This window comes from Manacus vitellinus, unplaced genomic scaffold (assembly GCF_001715985.3).
Source record: "Manacus vitellinus isolate BGI_N305 unplaced genomic scaffold, ASM171598v3 scaffold_24_pilon, whole genome shotgun sequence".
NCBI lineage: Eukaryota > Metazoa > Chordata > Aves > Passeriformes > Pipridae > Manacus > Manacus vitellinus.
In genome coordinates, this window is record NW_021939798.1 from 5,417,384 (window position 1) to 5,439,376 (window position 21,993).

At 48.4% G+C, this 21,993-nt stretch overlaps 1 protein-coding gene across 7 annotated transcripts; it reads left to right on the forward strand.

Annotated features, from left to right (window-relative positions):
- Positions 1-274: 274 nt before the first annotated feature.
- On the forward strand, positions 275-20,121 carry EXOC7 (exocyst complex component 7). 7 transcript variants are annotated; one of them, XM_029959994.1, is made up of 21 exons: positions 275-456; positions 1,344-1,409; positions 1,725-1,909; positions 2,569-2,674; positions 3,210-3,432; positions 4,351-4,518; positions 5,515-5,538; positions 10,206-10,298; positions 11,257-11,325; positions 12,603-12,748; positions 12,988-13,140; positions 13,776-13,874; positions 14,482-14,544; positions 14,867-14,933; positions 17,310-17,375; positions 17,651-17,771; positions 18,164-18,259; positions 18,530-18,593; positions 19,126-19,167; positions 19,322-19,455; positions 19,867-20,121. In XM_029959994.1, exons 1-21 carry the CDS (start codon positions 397-399, stop codon positions 19,967-19,969), a joined length of 2,148 nt encoding a protein of 715 aa, XP_029815854.1. In that variant the 5' UTR covers positions 275-396; the 3' UTR covers positions 19,970-20,121. The 7 variants fall into 7 exon arrangements, with proteins under 7 accessions (XP_029815854.1, XP_029815855.1, XP_029815858.1 ...); XM_029959995.1 differs by having other exon boundaries at positions 5,527-5,538; XM_029959998.1 differs by lacking the exon at positions 11,257-11,325.
- The last annotated feature ends 1,872 nt before the right edge of the window (positions 20,122-21,993 follow it).

The window sequence follows — 21,993 nt, forward strand, 5'->3', positions numbered from 1 at the left end:
GGTGGGGTCACTGTCCCTGGAGGTGTTTAAGGACAGACCGGACACAGCCCGAAGCGCCATGGGCTGTATGACGAGGCGGCGTCGGGTCACAGCTTTCACTCCATGTTCTCAGATCAATTTCCAACCCAACGAAGTCTGTGATTGTTTAACCCACCTCGCCACTCCCAAGATGGCGGCGCAGCCCTCTCGCCACTCCCAACATGGCCGCTCGCAGAGCAGCGCGCATGCGCCTTACCCACTTCTGCTACCTCCCGGCACCTCCTCAAGCGGCGCCACTCTCAAGATGGCGGTGGGGCTGCCCGCGCATGCGCGGCGTGCCTCGCCGCGCCCATCATGGCGGCGGGGCGGTGACGGGCCGGGCGCGGTGGTACCGAGCGGCCGAGAGGCCCCGGCGCGATGATTCCGAGTGAAGAGGTGTCGGCCCGCCGGAGGGAGATCGAGGACAAGCTCAAGCAGGTGGGGCTGACCTCGGGACCCGCTGGGGGCTCTGCCGGGGCTGCGGTCAGAGCCCGGGCCCGCATCCCCATGGCGTTGCCGGGGAGACGGGGCTGGGCCTGGAGGTCTCCACCGGGCCTGGGGCCGACCCGGGACCCCCAAGGGCCTCGTCACCCTGCTCCGGCTCTTCGAGGCCTGGTTTTCAGGTGCAGGGGGTATCTCTGGCCCCCTCTTCTGTCCCGGGGGCAGCTGCGGTCTCTCTCTTCAGATGTAGCCTAGGAGACCAGCCCTTGGTGACTTAAAACCCGCCCTTGCAGACTGCTTTTCCACCCCTATATCTGGGCTTAGGTGCCTTAAAATCAACCCTTACTGGCTGCTGTTCTCCCTCTGTCTCTGGGCTTTGGTGACTTAAAACCAGGCCTTGCTGGCTTCTGTTCCACCTCTGTATCTGGGTTTAGGTGACATAAAAACAGCCCTTGCAGGCTGCTATTCTCTCCATATATTTGGGCTTTAATGACTTAAAACCAGCCCTTGGTTGCTGCTTTGCTTTGGCCGCTTGAGTTCTCTGCCCCATGTAGGGTTTTTGGAAGGTGCCAGTGCAACACCTGTGTTGTGCTGTGGCAGGGAAGTGTGTGGTCTGAAAGGTGTTAATTTTATATTGTGCTTGTGGTATTGAAGGGAAACAAATAATCCATAAAAACCTCACTCGTTACATGATGTATCCCCACCTGGGGTCACTTGCTCTGATTTCTGCTAAGAGGTGGCTTGTTAAAATGTGTCCTCAGCATCAGACCAAACATGGTTTGCTGCAGTGTTTACCAGGACTTGTAAAAACCTACGTGTAATGTTTAGTGACTTAAAAGCTTAGTGTTCAGGATTGAAGGTTGTTTTTTTCATCCTATTGACAGGAAGAAGAAACTCTGTCCTTTATCAAAGAGAGCCTTGAGAAGAGTGACCAGCTCACCAAGAACATGGTAAGGAGGTCCTAATGTTGGGGCTGGATTTACTTTTCTTAATTTCTTAGGTTTGTTAGTTTTCAAGGTTGTCATTGTGCCCATCTGAGGGATGTGGCCTACCTCTGTGTGTCAGGTGATCTGTTTTGTGACTGTTTATAGAAATCAGGACGTAGAGGGGTGGAAACAGCTGCTAAGGAGCCATGGAAAACTGGTAGCAGAGCCCAGAAAGTGAAGCTGGGCCCTGAAGGTCCCTGACCTTCTCTAACTTGTACCCCACTGCATGGATCTGTAGGAAGGATGTCCTCAGCCATTGGTTTCTCTCTTGGTGTGCAGGTTTCTATCCTGTCCTCCTTTGAAAGTCGTTTGATGAAGCTGGAGAACTCAATTATCCCAGTCCACAAACAGACAGAGAACCTGCAGCGCCTACAGGAGAATGTGGAGAAGACCCTGTCCTGCTTGGATCACGTCATCAGTTACTACCATGTGGCCAAAGACACGGAGAAGATCATAAAGGAAGGGTGAGTTGAGCTAGCTGGATCTTGCTGGGGAGTTTCATCCTATTGGATTTTTGGGATAGAGGTAGGGGAGCTGACTTCACACACTCATCCTCATGTGCTTGGTACCCTTCCCACACTCCTTCCCCACCCTCAGTCCACACTGACTTGACCTTCCTCCATCCCCACAGGATAAAGACAGCTTAGACTGTGCACTGGTGTCCCTTCCAGGATGTGCAGACATGCTGCCATATGAATCTCATGAGCACTGATGGCTTGCCTGTTTTCCTCTGCCCTTTGCCCAAAGGTTCTTCCCGCCCACCAGGTTGTCATTGCATCCAGGATGAACCAGAGCTGTTCTGGAGCCTGCTCTGTGGCTCTTCTCTGGGGTGGGATGTGCAGTTTCCTTTGCCTTCCCATCAAGGCCTGTCTGAGAGAGGAGGGCAAGGCTGAGAGTTATGTGTTGTCCTTCAGCAGTCCTTCTGCACTTGCTGCATGGATTGGGTACTCTGCTGAGGCATTGAGTGGAGGCAAAAGGGAATTCCATGATCTCCTCCTAGATGAAGAAAAGGGAATTGAAACTTTCCTTGTTATTTTTATCCTAAGTTTGGTCTGGTACTTACTTGTTATCCTCTTTGTTTGCTTTGTGGGGCGCTGCTTTTTACTTTTGGTTTTATTTTTAGCCCCACTGGGAGGTTGGAGGAATACTTGAATTGCATGGACAAAATCCAGAAGGCAGTGGAATACTTCCAGGACAACAATCCGGACAGCCCGGAGCTGAACCGTGTGGTAGGTCGTGGGTCTGGAACCTGGCATGGGTGGGAGAGGGACAGACACAACCCTGCTGCTCGTCCTCTTGCTGTGAGGGGCTGTGGGTTTGCTGCCTGGTGAAGGTGGTGTCTGGGCACAGCTGAAGGAACCATCACTTTGGCTCCTGTTTAAGCCTGTCCTCGGCAGCATTTCTGCTCCTGGTGTTTTGCTCTCTGTGCACTGTGCCAGGAGGAATTCTGGAAGCAGATCTTACACCTGTGGAGGAGTTGATTGAACCTCCTCCTGAGTAGCTCTTGTCAGTCCTTCAGCTGCTTGAGCAGAATGGGTGATCTGTTTAAATCCCACTCGAAGGCTGAGTGACTCCCAAGCGTTTTTTTAATTTAATTCCCTTCAAGTGTCTCTCAGATACAGGCGTGGTTGGAGTTTGAAGCATGAAGCACTTGGCAGTGGTTAGAAATGCTGCAGAAAGTATGTTCTTACGCAGAAATATTCGAGTGATTGATTACAGAAGTGAATGATTGATTAGAGCTTCTGTCCTGCTGTTTTGTGCCAGAAATCCCTCTTTGAGAGGGGCAAGGAATCCCTGGAGTCTGAGTTCCGCAGCTTGATGACACGGCACACCAAGCCAGTGCCACCCATCCTCATCCTGGACCTGATCAGCGGGGATGATGAAATGGAGACACAGGAGGAGATGTCCCTGGAGCACCTCCCGGAGAGTGTCCTGCACGACATCATCCGCATTTCTGGCTGGCTGGTGGAGAACGGCAGGAACCAAGGTTGGTGGTGCTGTACAGGTGCTCCCTTGCAGCTCTGTCTCTTACCACTACTTCCCACGTGTGGTTGAGACCAAGAGGGGGATGTTGAGGGTTGTGTGTGTAGCCCTGCACAGCTGGGCTTGTACATCACACCCCTTCAGCCATGAAGCCTCTGCTGTGGCCACCAGTCCATGAGTCACTGCTGTGGGCACCTGGCAGCACTGGCAGGACTAGTGACTGCCTTAGTGGCACCTTTTAGGTGAGTAGTTCAGTCTTTCCATCACCTCAAGATCTTGCTGTTTTTAGCATTTGTAGTGAGACTGAAGCGATGGTTTGTCAGTTGAGTTTTTCAGAATGAGCTGTGCAAATAAAGCACAAATTATCTCAATGTATATTCTGTCATGAAGCAGAAATCCATTGCACTTGCATTTGTAATGCCTTCTGCTGGAGCTGCAGCTATCCAGTGCTCAGGTTTTATAAATGTGCAAGACACTGGTCATTTATTCCCATTTGGGAAATATTTATGGGCATAACTTTTCGTATGACATGTGACCAAGGGCAGGGGGAGAACAGCACGGACTTCCTTCAGTCTGAATCTGTCTCTCCTTTCCTGTTCTGCAGCAAGATCTGACTAGAGCCTTATACTCCTTTATTGACTTTTCCTTTGTGAGTGAATCACTGTGGACTTGTATGTGAAAGTACAGGTTTCCTGCAACATGTAGCTCCTAGAAAACCCCCCCACCTCAATGATTTACTCCTGAGTGGGGATTACTGTGCCTACCAAGTACGACAAACATCCTTAAAAGCTTCTTAAGAATTTTTCCACGATCAAAGGCAACTCCAGCGCACAGAGAATATTTTGTTGGTCACTTTGTATTCTGCTTTCAACTGACGAGCACCTTGTTAAATTATAATCTTGTTTCTACCTTGTCTCCTTAGATTTCATGACTGTTTACTTCCAAATCCGCTCTGTCCAGCTCGACCGCTCCATCAAGGGGCTGAAGGACCATTTCCGTAAGAACAGCTCTTCCTCTGGGGTACCCTATTCCCCTGCCATCCAGAACAAAAGGAAGGACACCCCCACCAAAAAGCCAATCAAGAGACCAGGTGAGTCCCTGAAGAGGGATCACTGCACTGGGCACTGAACACACACCTGCAGGCCCTCTCACTGCTGAGGAAGCCTCTGTGTCTAAAAATGTGCTCTTGGGACAGGAGCAGGGCTGAGATTTTGGAGATAAACACCTCTTCTCTGCCCTGGATTCAGCACTGGAATTACAGGCACTTTCTGTCTGTCAGTCAAGCCATCAGGTTTGTTCTCTGGGTGCTGTAAAGGGAGGAGGGGGACCCTGTGTAGAGGGAGAGGAAAGGACTTGAGAAAGGAGATGAGTAAAAAGAGACCCTAGAGGGCTGTAAAAGGATTTGATCTGAGAATACTGGAATGTGGAATGTAGTCTGTGTCACAGCACACACAGAAAGCTCATATCTGATAAAATACATCACTTTAATCATTAGCTATTATTAAATTATTATTGTGCTAGGTAAGTAAGGAGTCAGGAGTTGAGATGGGGCCTTGGTAGGTGCCTGCAAAAATGAGACCCAGTGTTGTCTGAATTTGGAAAAGCTCTTAAAGCTCTTGCCTCGACCTGTCTTTGGAAGAGCTATGGATGTGGCTGATGGGTTATTCCTCCTCTCCTCATAATGAAGTTTTGCTGCATTTTCTGCAGCTGGTGAGGTTGGTCATTCTGGTGTAGAGAAGTGCAGAGCTGGAATTCCCGTCTCTGGAATGTGCCATCTAGTGGGAGGAGAGCCAGCAAAAGCCAGCACATATCTCCCACAGCAGCACAGGGATATTGTCCCTATGTGTCCCAGCACCCTCTTGTCTCATCTGTAAGAGTATTCAAGTCAGAAAAGTCCACATTTCTGTGAGTTTACCTGGCCAATACTCTCCTTCCCTACTGTTTTTTCCTGTGTTGTCCAAATACTCTTAGTGGGTTCAGGAAAACAGTAAGAAATGTGGGTAGGGAGTGGGAATGGATGGGATGGGGAAAGGGAGGAAGAAGAAATACCCATTTTAATTGTGCTGTGTTTATTTTTATAATCCTGCTGTGAATGCAGTCCTCATCCCAGGTAATGTGTGTCTATGTGTGTGTGTGCTGGCCCTGGTGCTCACTCTCTTCAGCTCTGTGTGTGGAGAGGCTTTGCTGGGCCTCTTCCTGCTAAAGCAGAGGGTGTGCCTGTGATATTCGAGGAGGGAGGGCTGCCTGGGGAAGGCTGTGGCATCCAGACATCACCCCTCTGGTCTTTTAAAAATCAATCTGTGCCATTGCTGCTGTGCCCTGGAGCTGTTCCTGAAAGCTGATCTGTGAACTGCAGCCCAGCTGTGAATTTCAGGGAATTTTCCCCTGTCAGCAGAGAACCCCCTGATAAGGGGTTCAGAGACACTGAGCCACTTCAAAGGTGCTGGTAGGGATCTGTAATTGAGCCATGGGGATCTCAGGTTGCAGATGCTTCAGATTTGGTCCACAATTCTCAGTTATCTTCTGATTCTGAAAAGATTGCTGTGTTTTGATTGCAGTGCATTCAGTATGGTCAGCAAACATTTCTGAGCAGCCTTACAAATGGTAACATCTCCCCTGTGTTCTAGGTAAAGAGTCAGGAATGGATTAGGTGGGTTTTTTTCATGGGCAGATTAAAAAAAAGAATCACTAGAATCTTTTTAATGAGTCTCAGATCTTGAGCGATCACATAGAGAGTACAGAAAGGAGCCCACATGTTGGAGGGCCACAAGTGTTTGTTCCCTACAAGAAGGACTTCTTCAACATGGATGCATTTGGGCATCCAGAGTTACTTGTCATGGTGAATGTCTCACTGTAAATTTGCCAGAAGATTTTCATGTCTTTTTCCCAGTTTAATTGGATTTTCTGAGATGGGCCAGGTAGAAGGCACAGAGCGTGGCCTGAATGCACTTACAGAGGTGATGGTGTGTGAAGGAAAGAGCACTTCAAATGATCCATTGGGTTATTGTTAATCTCAAAAAAAAATAGTGCCTAATTTGTCTCCAGTCTTCCGTGAACAAGGACAGAGAACCAGACTGTAGCTCTTGAAGGACAGTGGTGGTTACACCTCATACACCAACCATCTCTTATGGCTACTGAATTGTACTTAAGTGAAGTTAAAAATGGAGAAAAAAGTCGTCTTTGACCAGAGATTCACCTTTTTTTCTGCAGCTCCATCAGCTTTCAAGGACAGCTCTTGAGGTAGAGGTCTCAGACCCCCTTCACACTGGCACTGGCTCTCTTCAGAGCAATATTACCTGGTGTTGTTTGAGTCCCCTGGGTTTAGCCTTTGTTCAGTTATGGACAAAGACAGTTCTTTTTTCTGTTCTATTACTTTATTTCAGTAAGTAAAGTCAAGTTCTGCCAATTTGGGTTTCAGACAAGGGGATTTTCTCACAGTTCCAACAAGTGAGTTGATTTCCTTTGTCCTTAAATAAGAATATCCCAGTGCACACCCCAATGCACACTTTAACCTATTGCAAGGGGTAAATAACAAACTAAATCTGATGTGCTATAGCTTTTTTGACCCACAAAACAAAGCACAAGAGAGGCTAAAGCTGAAGGGAAGGTGAGGTATTAGGTAACAAGGCAGAGACCCTCCTAGGTGCTGTGTTGGATTCTAGAGAACATGCTCCATATCCATGTGTGGTTTCAGAGGGTCTTCATCTCTCTGTTCCTGTTTTATCTGTTGGTGTTCCCTGTGCTGTCTCCTGTTGGTACAACGTGCAGTTTAAAATCTGACTGCTGGAGATGCTTCTAAAACAGAGTTTTCTCCCTTTAAATGCAACTTGTCAAGTCAAGTTGAACAGATGAAGCAATTTGTGGGCTTTTTTCTGGTTTTAGTTTGCTGTTTGAAATGTCAAGCAGTCTGTCTCAGAGGGCAGGTGTGTTCAGATTCCCAAATCATCCTGCTGCAACGTATGCACATAAAATACAGATTCCTTGTGATGCCTGTAGACCCTGTGCTCTCTTGTTGGCTTGAGAGCAGCAGGTAGCTCAGCAGCTCTGCATTTTTGAGAAGGATGGGGCCACTTGACCTCATTGCCTACAAGCAAAAGCCAGAGAGAGCTTTGTCTGGTTTCATACAGATTCCTGCAGCTGGTGCTTAAGTAAAGAGGATGTTCCCTGCTGCTTGGATGGAACACTGCCTGATGGAAGGGAGAAACAGGACAACAAGTAGGAAAACTGTGCTTCGTGTGTGCCCAAAAGCCACTTTCTTTAACAACTAGGCCACAGAAGCAAAAGTTTTGTTGTTTTTTTTTTTATTATTATTTTTTTTTTACTTTTATGGCTCTTTACAAGCTGTAGGGGAGCCCTTTTCCAGTTGCCTGAATGCTCCAGTTTACCTAGTTACCTATTTGGCTTAGTAGTGAGGTGCTACCTGAGGGCAGGCTGAGTGACAGAATAAAGAGCCCATTCCTGCTTCCCATACTGATCACTGCCTAGATTGAATGTGATGTTTTCATTAGTAGCTGCAACAGAGTCCCCTTTGGTTAGGGAGCTGCCTAATAGGGGAAAACAATCTTGGAACAAAAGCATTTGGCTTCCACTAGAATCCATTAAAGCCTAATTACAATGCTAAGTCAGAATGATCCAGCAGCACTGAAGTGATGCCCGTGGACACCCAACACTCGGTGTGTGTCAGTAAACACAGGTAATTGTGTTTTTGCAAACAAAATGCAGCATAATTTCATCCCCTAAAATTGAGAAAAAGAGAGAAAAAAAAAAAAAGGAAAAGAAACCATCAAGGGTGGGCTGTGGAGACATCCCCTGCATACCTGTGCAGTGAGACCCTGCTGACAGCAGCAGCAGTTGTACTGTCTGCTTGGTTTTCACACCAATTTACCCTCTCTTTTTATTCTTTTTTATTTTTCCTCTCCCCCTGGATGCTTGAAAGTGGGAAAGATCAAAGAACTGGTAGAAGAACACTACCCAGGTTGAGCTGCTCTGCATCAGTTGGGCCGTGGGCAGTAAGGAAGAGCTTAGTGCATCTCTCCAGAGCTTGCCACAGCCCTCCTTGCTCAGAGGAACTTGCTGAGCCCAAGTTTTTAAGGTTTCTGAAAGTAGCTAAGAATGAAGTGGAAATGTGGGGTGTGAAGAGCACTGGGAAGCTTGGAAGAAGAGGCATAGCCTGCTCATTTTATCATATGGTAGAAGCTTAGGAGCAAATGCATCAGCCAGCAAGGGTGTAAGTCTGCCCACCTCCCAGGTGTGGGTCTGGAGGGGAGAAGTTTCCTGCTAGAAGAATGTGTTTTATGGATATGACTTTTTTTTTTCTTTACTAAGTAGTTGAGAACACTCTGAACTGGTAGAAGAAAAATGTTGCCTGTGAAAATTTATGCCTTAGGAACCATGCTCTGTTATTTAGTAAGTGCACCAGTTTAAGGCAGTAATTTATTGGGAGCTGCTCTCTCTTGTTCTCCCCCACTACAGGTGCACTGTCAGGGGAACCTGAAGTTTCCTCTCCCCTACCATATATCCCTTTATGGGATGAAGCTGTCCAGCATCCCAGAATGCTGTTCTGCAGCTGTGTGTACTTGTGCTTCCCCTCAGGATTTGGGCAGCCAACACTCATTTCCAGTGGCTGATGGGAGTAGGGATTTTCTGCATGTTTGAAGTATTTATTACTTTGTAGAGGAAGAACGATTCTTAATTTTGGCAGCCGCATTTTTATTTTTTGGCTTCTTCATTTGCTCAGCCTGGTTCTGTTTCATTTGGGTCTCCTATGGAAGCTCCTTCTGCCTTCCCAAAACTTCCAGTTCCCTGTTGTGCAGGCAACAGCAAAGCTCTGCTGTGAGAGGGTGTCCGTGTGCTTGTGGTAATTGTAGCTTGTTGCATGACGACTAACCTTTTAATGTGGAAACACTGCCTAGTCTTCAGTTGTCACATTAATGCTTTGTTTTGTGCTTTCTAGCTGTATATCCAGCATTGCCTTTTGTTCAGTTCTGTCTGGTTTTTGTGTGTGTTAAGTATAAATCTTTTAACCCAGTGTTATTTTTTTCCCATGGTTTTAATTGATTTGCGGTTCTTTGGAAGAGAAGTGTCTTGGGGATTAGGGTGGCTTAATGCGAGTTAGACATGGGTGGGCAGCATCCATTATTCTGGGATTCCTGGGATGGGAATTGCTGCTGCAATTGCTCCCTAGAGCCCAGAGGTTGTCACCCTTTTATTGCTTCCTGTGCCATTCCTTGACTTGGCTGTGGGGCTCCTGATGGGTCTTTATTGATTATGCTCAGAAAATGCCCCTTGGAAAGGCACCTCTTACCAAGTGGCTGCGGTTGTGGCTCCGAGGAGCAGGCAGTGTGTTGCCAGACAGGAATTGTCCATATACAAAGCCCTGCTTCCACAGCTGAGGAAAAGCAACAGACCTTGTATGCTTGGATGCAGAGTACCAACTTAAATAAACCCATTAGAGGGAAGGGAGCTTCACTGCTTCCCTTCTGTGACAGTGTTTCTCACCTGCCTCTCCAAACTGATTTGAGCACTCCCTGGTTCTGTAACCTGGCTGGAATTTATCCCTCCAGCCTGAAAGCAGGGAAACAGTCTGGAAATGCCATTGTATCTGCACACTTGGACATGATTTTTGGGGTTCACATTCCTGTGCTGAGCATGCTCATTGGTGCCCAGCGTCCTCTTGCTGGGCCCAGGTGATGCTGGTGGAGGGCTGGTGTTCTGGGTTTGTTTTCTTTCACTCATTTTCTAGGTCTTCTTGTCTCTTCTCTCTGGTTCTGGTGACAGGCACGATCCGTAAGGCTCAGAACCTTCTGAAACAGTACTCTCAGCATGGTCTAGATGGGAAAAAGGGGGCCTCTAACCTCATTCCTATGGAAGGTAATCACAGCTCTGGCTACATCACCCTTGACTTTCTCTGTGTATCAGTCTTGCTTTTCCAGGTGGGGCTTCCATTAGTCCAACGCTCAGTGGACAGCATTGGTTAGGTACAGCTATCCTTGGGGAAACAAGGAGATGCTGGAGAGCCAAATTGTTTTTCTGAATTTAGTGTCTGAATTTCAAGGTGTCTGTAAACATGAGTAGAGGTGGAGAGGAGTGTTACCTTAACACTGACCCACCACAGCCACCTGGGTAATGGAAGCTCTGCTCTGCTGACATCTGCTTGTGGTGTTCCTGTTCTCTTTTCTTTTTGCCTGGACTTTGAGACATTCAGTTTCCTAGTGACCTTTCCAAACCTGATGCTGAAGTGTTGGACCACAGCCAGTGTATTGTTCCTGTACACCTCCCTAAATGGCCATCTTCCATGTTATGACCTCCTCTGCTCATAGAAGTTGTGCCAGATAAGGGAGAAGAGGTCATTTGCTTCAAAGCATCCATAAGAAATTCCTGCCTCCTGCTATGTAAGCATCCAAAGCAGTTCTCTTCAGCACCTATGCTGTAGTCTCCTAAATCCCAGATGGTGACTAACATCACTTATTTGGGGGAAAATTCTCATGCTGAACAGGGTTTTGAGTTTGGATTTGTAATGGTTGTGGGTACAAATTGGACTTGGTGCCTGCAATCCCCTTCAGAACTTAGGCAGGAGGTTCAAGGGACTCTGTGGCCCAACAAACGACTTAACTCGCACTTCTCATCAGGTTTCAAAGGGTTGCTGCTGCTATATAGCCCAACAAAGGGATTTGGTCAGGAAGCATTCCTGGGACTGTGTAGGGAAAATGGTGTCCATCAGATCCAATAAGCCAGCCTTGAAGCAGCATCCAGCCCAGTGTGAGCATCCATGCTGTAACCACCCTGGATAAATTGCGCCTTCTGTTTGTGCCGGCTGACATCTCACTAGGTCATGAGCATGATTTACGAGTTAAACACCTTTGCGATACCCTGAGCGACAAGCACGGGCCGGCTGCGGGTAAGTACCGTGTTGTCACTCCGTAATGAGCTGGCTAACATCCATCCCTTCTTCCCAGCATGCTGCACTGGTGTTCTGTAGCCAGTGGCTGTTCGCCTCCGTGGGCAGTCCTGAAGCATGGGCCTCCTCTGGCTAAGAAGCTCTGGCTCTTCTCAGTAGAGTTCACTCCCACTAATCACACACCCCCCCCAAGCCCTCAGACAGGGAGCCCCAACTTTGTCCAACCAGAGACTGACTGAGGCCATGCTGAGGGGCACTTTGATGGCTACTGGCCTGTTTGGTGGTGAAGCAAAGTGAACAGGAAAGGGATCACGTGCAGCATTACAGTATAGTGGGCCATAGCACTGTAGGCAATCTGTAAAAGCACACCACATTTGTGCTTCCTCTGCTGACCAGAACTTTTAAAATATCAGCCTGAGGGACCTGTCAGTGTAGGGAAGAATTGGTTCTTTCTCCATCAAAAGTTGCTGTGAGGAGAGAAGCAGCAGCCCATAGCTTAGAGAAGGCCTCTGTGTCATCTTACTGTCTTGCAGGATAGTGTCTGTCTGTGTCTGTCCTGCAGACAGATCCAGCAGTGGTTGGGATGAGTTGGTGCCAGCCTTTGTATCACACTGGCACAAAGATCCATGTAGGATCTTCGATGGATCTTTGTCCAAGACACTTGTAGTCTAGGACTCATTTGTATGCAGCATTGTGTGGCAGATAACTCACCTATCTGTGCTGATATTCCTGCTTCATAGGATGTAAATGTTCATCTGCCTGGTTTTTATCTTCCTTTTCTGCCTGTGGGAAGAGGCTGCCTTCCAGGACAGCCCTTATTTCCCAGAAACATTGATGCAAAATGGCAGTTCTTCATCTGCATGATGGATGGAGATAAGGAATTCTAAAAATACAAGCAGAGATGTTGAATAATTCACCTCAGACCTTCCTGAGTTTAGTACTCTGTGTTCAAGCCCTTGATTAAATTTAGTCTGTATCCCAGAAGAGCTCCAAACTTCCCTTCTGTCATGAGGCTGGAAAGAGCTGGTGTCCTGATGCGTGTTTCCTGAACTGCAGATGACTTTTCCTGCTTCCTGCAGGATATGCAGAGCTTCCCATGCACAAACCCAGGGCAGGTGTGGTGAGAAGACGGCTCTTGTTCTCACACACCGATGGGTGCAAAGCCAGAGCCTACTTTTCCAGGAGAGCCTTGTGTAAACCAAAGCCTTGGAGTGAGCAGAGCTGCTGGAAGCTCAGTGTGGATTTTGTCCTCTCTGAAATCCCTCTCGCCCTTGCAGGGAGGGACGACGTGTTCGACATCGAGATCGACGCCTACATCCACTGTGTCAGTGCCTTTGTCAAACTGGCCCAGAGCGAGTACCAGCTCCTGACAGAAATTGTCCCAGAGCACCACCAGAAGAAGACCTTTGATTCTCTCATCCAGGTCAGTTGAGCCTCTCTGTTTTGCTTCTCTTGTAAAGGATGCTGGGGTTGTCCTACAGGACCTGTTCAGGGCATGGGATCAAGCACAGGCCCTGGAGAACACGTGCTCAGAGTTTCTCACTGGTACACAAATGACTCATCAGCCAAATGGGCATCTGTAACATGTGTCCTGCATCGAGCTCCTTGTGCTGCCTGGGCAAAAGTTGTGCTGCTTCCTCCTGATCTGTGGCTTTGTTGCAGGAGTCATTAGATAACTTGATCATGGAGGGGGATAACATTGTCTCAGCTGCCCGGAAAGCCATCATCCGACACGACTACTCAGCTGTGCTCACAATCTTCCCCATCCTGAAGCATCTTAAACAGATGAAGCCAGAATTTGACCAGGTTTTGCAGGTAAGTGTGGTGAGATTGGAAAGGCTCCTGTGGCTTGGGTTGTCTGGAGAACTTTTTGAAATGGATTATCCCAGTGGCTTTTAGCAAAGCCATGCTGCTTCTGTCCTCCAGCATGGACTGGAAGTGACACAGATGCACCTTGCTTCTTTCTGTGATGGTGAACCAGCAGTTTAGCATCTCTCAGCAGCAGTTCAAGTTCTGACCCCATGATGGACCACCTACATCATTCTCCTGTTTTCGTGGCCTCTGAGGTGTTTCAACTCTGATACTATTGAGCTGCTCTGAGGAAAGCCTGCTTGGACCACGCTGCAAGGTTCCCTAGGTGTCAGTCATGGCACCCAGGTTTAGCAAGGCTCCTTTCCATCTGCTTCCAGCTGTGATGCACCAATCTCCTGTGTCAGATAATGTGTAAGACAAAACATGAGAGGTAGCGAGTCCTAATTACTGTTAGGGTCACAACATCTTCCCTTTCTGCCTGGCAGGATTTCATGTGTTGTTGATGGTGCTGTAAATATTCTTCTGGCACGTGGAAAAATGAGAATGAGATGCTGGGATGGGAGGCGAGAGAGGGTAGGTGCTGGATGGAAGTTCAGATACTGTTTGTTTTCCTTCACTGATCTGTGGAACCATTCCAGGGAACTGCAGCAGGCACTAAGAACAAGCTGCCAGGGCTGATCACTTCCATGGAGACCACTGGTGCAAAGGCACTGGAAGAGTTTGCAGACAACATTAAGGTAGGATTCTCCTCAGTGTTGTCTCTGGCAGGCTTGGAAGAGGGGTTTTCTGAGCAGAACCCCTAGTTTAGCTTTCATCTTTCCATGAGACTGTGCAGATTCTGACTAAAGCAGGAACCTGTTGAGTCACTGTGGATGTTCAAATAGCAAATGCTTGGTGCTGGTTTCAACTACAGGAGGCTTCTGCCTAAGACTCTTAACAGGCATACTACAAATAGTTTGACATAAGCTTCCAGGCCTCTGCAGGTATCAGTATCAATCTCAGAATTTAATCCTATTTAAAAAGAAAGGAAAACTGCTGCCTTGAAAAGTTTTGGAGGACTCACGTTAAGCTGTCCCTATGTAAGGTGGGCTTGAGGAATGCACTGCCAGGCAGGTGAGCTGAAGGTGTGATGGTCACATGCTGAACAAACCCCTGTGGTTCTGAGCTGCTGGTGTGTGTGAGCTGTGGTTTCTGAGCACCAGGAGATGGCACTGCAAGAGCCAGGTCTGAGGGTGTTGAGAGAGGCTGGATAAACAAGCCTTCAGCTCACTTGCAGCAGCAGTTTTATTGTAGGTGTCTTCACTTTTTTTACATGCTCATCATATGTCTCTCTTCCTTTCCTAGAATGATCCGGACAAGGAATATAACATGCCAAAAGATGGGACAGTTCACGAACTCACCAGCAATGTAAGTAATGATGGTTTGAACCATCCTTTGTGAAAAATGGCTTCTGAAGAGTGTTTAAAAAGAGCAGTAGGGAAACTTCTCAAGTTAAACTGTCGTGGTATTAACAGTTAAATAATTACCTGGCTTCCATGGCAAGATGAGCTGGTGACCCTGGCTCAGCCATGGGTGACTGTGTTAGAAAACCCACCAGCTCAAAGAAGTGTAGTGATTTGTTTCTTGGAGGTTTTAAGTGTGGAGGAGCAAGTGGTCCTTCATGATTCTTCATAGCAGAGCATAGGAGATGCAATGTTGGTTGCTCCTAACTTCCCTTCCTTGCTTCCAGGCCATCCTTTTCCTACAGCAATTATTGGATTTCCAGGAGACAGCAGGTGCCATGCTGGCATCACAAGGTACATACAAGCATGGGGCTTGGCTGGGCATGCAGTTCCTTCCTCAAATTGCCTGGACATCTTCTTTAAAATAATCAAACTTCAGCGTGCACTGTGAGCTTGTTCTCCTCCTGTCCTTCACCCTGTGGTTTGTCTTGTCCTCCAATCTGCCATGACCACATAGTTGGTTATCTGGAGAACTCCAAGGGATGCAGAGTTTCTTTGCTGGCCTTCCACACTTGCTCCTCAGCTCAGAATACAACAGCAGCAGCAAGAATCTCCTTAGCATCCAGCCATGGGCAAGCTGGGTCTCCTGAGCTGTTTGTGTACCATGTGCTCTATCAGAGAGACAAGCTTTAGCTCTGCTCTCCAGGATGCTGAAGAGACTCATTCCAGGAATAAATGCCTAGATCAGAAGCCGAGAGCTGCTGCCTTGTGTAGGAGGATGCTGCTGTGTATCAGCTGGAGTGTGATTTTGGTTCTGTGCAGAGCAGCAGCTCCCAGCTCTCCAGTGAGCTCTCGACCTTGGCAGAGCTCCTGCTTTCAGGTAGCTTGGAATAGAGCAGGCTGGAGAGGTGGAGGAATGGAGATTCAGGGGGCCCAGGGCCCTGAGGAGGCACAGGCTGGGGAGGGTTAGGGAGCCCCTTTGAAGCAGAGATATAGGGAAGCTTAGAGCTGCCTCCAGACTGTTATTTGCAAATTCCTCCTTGGAAATTTCTGTCAGTTCTAAATTAACTCAATGTCTCTGTTTCTTGCCACATCTCCTCTAGCCACTGCCTTGTGCCCTCTCTACCTGCAAGCTCAGTGTGCTCAGATCCTCCTGGGCCTTGGCTCTCTCTCCTTGGCCAAAGAAGTGGTCTTAATTTTTTCTTGGAAAAATCAACTGTTTCCCCATGTAGTCCTCAGCGCTGTTGTTTGGAAGTCTTGACATACTGTCGTGCAGTGGGGATCTGTCTTAGGAGCTGATTGAAAAGGTAGCATAGGCTTGAGGTAGCTTTGCCTTGAAAGAGGGGTTTGAACAGATTTGGAATGAGGTATCCTGATAAATACAACCAGTAACAAAGCAAACAATGTCTCTAGCAGGGGAAGGAGGATGGACTCTGCCTTTCCTCTGTGATCTCCACTCCATTTGAGGCCTTGGAAGGACTCCCGCCTGCTCTCCTGTGTACCTCTCTGTGGCTGCTCTGTGTTAATATCTGCTTTGTTCTCAAAGGGATGGTGGTCTCTAACATGTCTTTTTGCACTTTGCATTTCTTTTCTCTCCTCCCTCCCCTTTTCTCTCTGCTCTGCCTAATCTTTGTAGTTCTTGGGGACACATACAATATTCCTTTAGATCCCAGAGGTAAGCAGACTTACCCACACGTACCTGTTCGTATTGCCTCGGACTCTGGTGATGTATGTTAATTCTTTATCCTCCAGCAGTGGTAAATAAATTAACATGTTATTGAAGAGGGGGAGAAGGGGAGGGTAGGTAATTCTTGCCAGTGGGCCGGAGAGAATAGGGAGGGCTTTGTCAGCAGCAGACAATGAGGGATGCCACATGAGCTGAAACAGGCTCAAGACACTCTCATGGCACTGAATCTCTTTGGCACAGGTGGCACGTTGGCCCAGCTGGGATCATGCTTTATCCCATGTGCACTCGGCTCCGTATTGTCCAGCTCCCAGCAACAGGAGCCTCGAGGCCTTTCCCATGGGGTGCTTGTGAACTCGGACCACCCGAGTTAGGCCCGACTGCCAAACTCTCTGGTGGGGGCAGGAGGAGGTGGCCACCCCACGTGTCCCCTGGGCCCCATGCCCACAAGCCCTCGAGGGCAAAAAGCCATCCCTTATGCACAGACAGAGGAGCATGTGCCAACCTGGAATCACTGCTTGTAAGGGCAGGCTCCCATGCTGGCACAGTCCCCTTCAGAGCCAGGCAGGTCCTGTCAGCAACCATGGGGATGGCTGAAGCTTTCCAGAGCCCTTCTGCTTGTTTCAATTACTATTGTGTGCTTGTTGTTAACAGCTGCAGCTTTTTTGTTCTCTGATTGCCGATTTCTAGTGCTTACAGACCTTTTCAGGTGGTGGGGGAATGATGGGGTGGATGAGTTTCTTGACTTTTATTTCTGATCAGAGGAGTGTCCTCTGAGCACTAGAAGAAAAGGAGAGATTTCTGGTGGGGTGCTCTGCACTTGATGCAGATACAAGGACTGAGGGGTGCAGGGCTCTCCCACCCTCACCGTGGATGAGCTGTTGACAGTCAGCTCTGAAACAGGAGCTGATTTCACTGTTGATGGGAGCTCTGCACTAATTCCATAGCAACAGAGGGATGAGGCTTGTTTGAATAGAGGCAGGGTGGCCACACATACCCCCCCTTCTCAGGGCATGTTAACTGGCCTAAAACTCTCTTCTTTTCAGAGACCAGCTCCTCAGCCAGTAGCTACAGCTCAGAGTTCAGCAGGAGGCTGCTCAGCACCTACATCTGTGAGTACCCTGCTCACCTTCCCTCTCCTGCCCCGTGGACTCTCCTTCACTTGGCTCGTTTGCCAGGTGCAATGAAGGCAATAGTTTGCAGAGAGGTTTTGGTGACTTGCTGAAGAAAGATCTGTGTAAGGATTGTTAAGTACACATGATTGTACCCTTTGTGCAGGCAGTTGGGGCTGTGCTGTTCACTTTGCTTTGGGCCCACAGCTTGGTTTGTTTTGTCAGTAATGAGAAGTTCCAGTGCAAAACTTTTTCTCTGTTTTTCCCTCTTAAAGGCAAAGTGCTGGGCAACTTGCAGCTTAACCTTCTTAGTAAATCCAAGGTTTATGAAGACCCAGCTTTGAGTGCCATTTTTCTGCACAACAACTACAACTACATTCTGAAATCTCTGGAGAAGTAAGTGTGTGTCTGGGTAAATCTCCCTCAAGTCCAAGGCTTGGTTTTGGAGCAGAGCTCTGCATTAAGAGCATTCACTTGCCAGCCTGTCTCAGATCTGCTTTATCTTCTATTCTTGAAACTGCCTTTTTGAAAGTTTTGCAGTATTGCATTACACATCTCACATTACACGAGAGCATTTGAGATGCCTTATGCTGTAGAGAATCCTTTGATCTTTGGAGGACTGAGGACACTGGAAAGTGACTTTGAGTCGCTTCTTTTGCACGTTTCAAGGACTCTTTTATTGTGAAGAGCAAAAAAGGACTTGGTGGGGGGGCTGAAACGGTGCCATGCTGAGAGCAGCCCGGAGGGCAGCTGGCTCAGGTGTTTCCTCAGGATTTCTGCTCTTCCAGGTCCGAGCTGATCCAGTTGGTGGCCGTGACACAAAAAACAGCCGAGAGATCTTACCGAGAGCTCATCGAGCAGCAGATCCAGACATACCAGCGCAGGTGAGGTGACATCCTCTGCTTTTACCTTGGTTTGGTTGGTTTGGGAGCTCCTTGGCAGCCAGTGCTGCTGGAGCAGTGGGAGAGATTAGCCTAAACCAGAAACTTGTCTAAAACCACTTATTCTAGTTCTCAAGCAATTAATCTAATTTGGGAAGGGGTCACTGTGGAAAGTTTTGGAGTGTGTGTTTGGGTCATGGGTGAAGGCACAGAAGCTCTGGTGAGGTATGAGTAACTCCTCTTTGCCTCTTTCCCATCTCATTTCACGTGCAGCTGGTTGAAGGTAACAGATTACATTTTGGAGAGAAACCTGCCTGTCTTTCAACCAGGAGTGAAGGTGAGAGGATGGGCAAGAATGGGTTTGAGATGACAGAAATTGCTAGAAACATCTTCTCCTTTATCATATTAAAAAATTCTCAGAAACCTTCTTTATATCTCATGCCAGTATCACTCTGCAGAGCGAAAGCTGTGGCTGGCACAAGATGGAGAGCAGCAGTGCCTTCTGATCTCCCCTGCCCCAGATTCATCCAAGTCTTTTAATCTCTGCCTCCATTCTTATATCTTCACATGCTTCTATTTTGGATTTGCAAAACCCTGAGACCTTCCCTTGGAAAGGGCTGAAAGCATAAAGAAGTCTATTTTTATGTCTGTTCTGGATGAAAATTACTCTTGTTAAAACTACTTCAGCTGAAAGCCACTTGCTGAATGTAGAGTGTGCTGCTCTGCAGCTCTCCTCACTGCTTTAGGAGAGGGAATCCAAACCAAGTAGGTTGCCTATTGCTTAGGTTGGATGGGGAATTGTGGGTGAGCACTGATGTTGGATATTTATTCCTGGAGATGAAATAAAATCCTTTCCCTCCTTGTTGCAGCTCAAGGACAAGGAGAGGCAGATGATAAAGGAGCGCTTTAAGGTAAGGAGGTATTGGATGGTATAAAAACATCCCCTGGTTGGCTGGGACAGACAGATCTGCCTGAGGAGGAGAACTGTGGGTGATTGGCAGCAGAGGGAAAGAGCATCAGATTCGGTGTAGAGATGAGATGCTCACCAAGTTTTACTTTGAACAGGGTTTTAATGATGGGCTGGAGGAACTGTGTAAGATCCAGAAGGCCTGGGCAATTCCAGACATGGAGCAACGGGACAAAATCCGCCGGGCACAGAAAACCATTGTGAAAGAGACCTATGGTGCCTTCTTGAACAGGTGAGGCCTCCTGTGACACTGTCCTCTCTTCTGTGGCTTTACAGAGGTCTTTGAGGCCCAGTGTAGCCTGAGCTGAGGCACTTCCTTGCTGTCCTGCCTCAGCTTTTCTACCTTGCACACTCAAACACGCCCAAGCTGATCTCTACCAGTTGCAGACACGTGCCGTCACCTCGATTCTTCAGTCAGGGTGAGCACAGCTGTTCTAGTGAATACAGAGCTCTGAGCCCCCCTGGGCTGCTCATGTAAAACTTGTGAGACCAGTGGAACCAGGTCACTTGCTCTGTACAGGATACCCTGTCAGATTCAGGTGGTATGTGTTGGAGTGGAGCTGATTTGTGACAGAGGAGGGGCCAGTGGGTCTCTTTGCTGCGTTCCAGTCATTTGTCACCTGAGGGTTGTCTTCCTTTGCAGATATGGCAACGTGCCCTTCACCAAGAACCCTGAGAAGTACATCAAATACCAGGTTGACCAGGTGGGGGAGATGATCGAGAAGCTGTTTGACACATCAGCATAAATTTCCAGCTGTCGTGAACTCTCCAGCTGCCAAGTACAAGCCAGTGCTCTTTCAGCAACCCTTGGGACTCCCTTCCCTTCTCCCCTGCCCCATTGTGGTGGGCAGGGTGTTATACTTGTATTTATCAGATTTATAAACCTGTGGAAACACTCCTTCCTGGCTGTCTTTGCTCCGGATCCACGGGATAAGGCAAAGTCTGCCATGTGGGCTCTTACATTTGGGCATCTTCTCACCTGGGTTTGTGTTAATGCCTTGGTGTGCAACAGACATGGGGAGTGTGTTTTTATAAAAAAAAAGAAAGAAAAACACACACACAAAACCCCCCCTAACCTTATGGATACAACCCTTCTGTTTGGAGCAGGAAGCTGTGAGCTCCAATGGTGCCATGTGCTTCCCTGATGGGTTTTGGGAATCTCAGTTCTGTAGGATCCCAAAGGATTTTCACATGGTTACTCTTGACTGTTATTTAGTTCAGTGATGGGCTGCGATGCCAGTTCTGGGCTGTGGTGGTGTGTGGCCGTGGTGGTGCAGGCTAGTCATGCACCAGCGTGTTTTACCCAAAATTTGGCAGTGGCAGGTGGGGTGAAGGCAGTCTGGAGTCATGACAGAGCAGTGGGAAACCAGAGGGAGCTCCGTGGTGGCCTGGCTGAGTGCTGCCCCTCGACCTGAGGCAGAGCACGTGCAGAAGTGTACGTACAGATTTCTGCTCAGCATCTTCCTCCCATCCCTCTTTTTCCTTTGTCTCCTGTCTTAAATCTGATGCATCTCTTCCCTGCAAGCATCCAAGCCTGTTCCCTCTGTTCAGCCCATAGGCATGTGTGAAGCAAGTGCTCTCCCACATGCCTTGGAGCAATCCTGGCAGGCTTTGATACAGGAACTGGACTCTGACAGCTTTGCACCAAAGCCTTTCAGAGGAACACCTCTGTTGTATCTGTGGTCTCTGGCCAGGCACCTCCTGCTCCCACCTCCCTCTCTCCTGCTGCTGCTCCACTGTTTGTCTGCAACACTTGAAATACAGGGTTTCCATAGAGTGAGGAGCACTCACAATAGCTGCTGCTTTGTAATTTGGAGCAAATCCATTATTCACCTGAGCTGTGTTTGCTGGAGTGTTTGCTGGTGTCTGATTAGCCCAGCAGTGGCAGAGCTGTTGGATGTTAGTGCAGGTCCTGCTGTGGCCGACCCAGCATCTTGCCTCAGCTGCTGCCTCCTCAGACAGATGTTTTTCAGGGAGCTCCTGGCTTTTCTAAACCCCTGACCTCCTCTTCCTCCTCAGCCTGGTCTGAAACACTACCTGGTGTAACAAATGCCTGAAAACCAGCAGATTGGACAGGCTTGTCCAGCCCAGAGCTGGACCACGATGTGAGTTCAAGCCTGGCCGTTCCTATGTGTCTGACTGTGCAGGCTCACAGTGCCAACCCCAGAGCCCTCCCTGCAGGGACCTTCCCTCCTGCTTTCAGATCTCAAATGTCTGAGGACACCTGAGACCTCAGCACTTGCTGTTTTTCACCTCTGCCAGCTCCAAGAGCCTCCAAAGGCCAGCAGGCGCCAGACAGTGTTGGAAAGCATAAGCAAAGTGCTGCTGGCTTGTGTTGTGTGCAGTGTCCAGCTTGCTGGATACACACCCTGACATTCACCAGAAGGGCCTGGATTCCATCTTTCTGGATGTGTTTCTGCCACTGCAGCAGGCTGATATGAGTTTCTTTCTCCAGGAGAGTGTGTGGAATTCAGGCTGAGCTGTAAAATGTGTTTTATTGCCCCTGATCCCAGGGCAAGGCAATTCACCCAGAACGGTCACAGGCAAAGCCAAGGGAGGGAAGAGGGAGCTTTGCCTGCAGCATTTCTGGAGCACCTGAGCTTTAGTGTGCAGGAGCTGGAATCCTCCCTATGCTGATGCTCTTGTGCCAACCAGAGCCTGTGGAAAATGCATGAAATCCTTTAGGGTTTGGGACAAGGCCACATCCTGTTCTCCAGAGATTCTGGGAATGCCTCTGCATGACCCATGCCAAAAGAGGCATTTCTGGGTT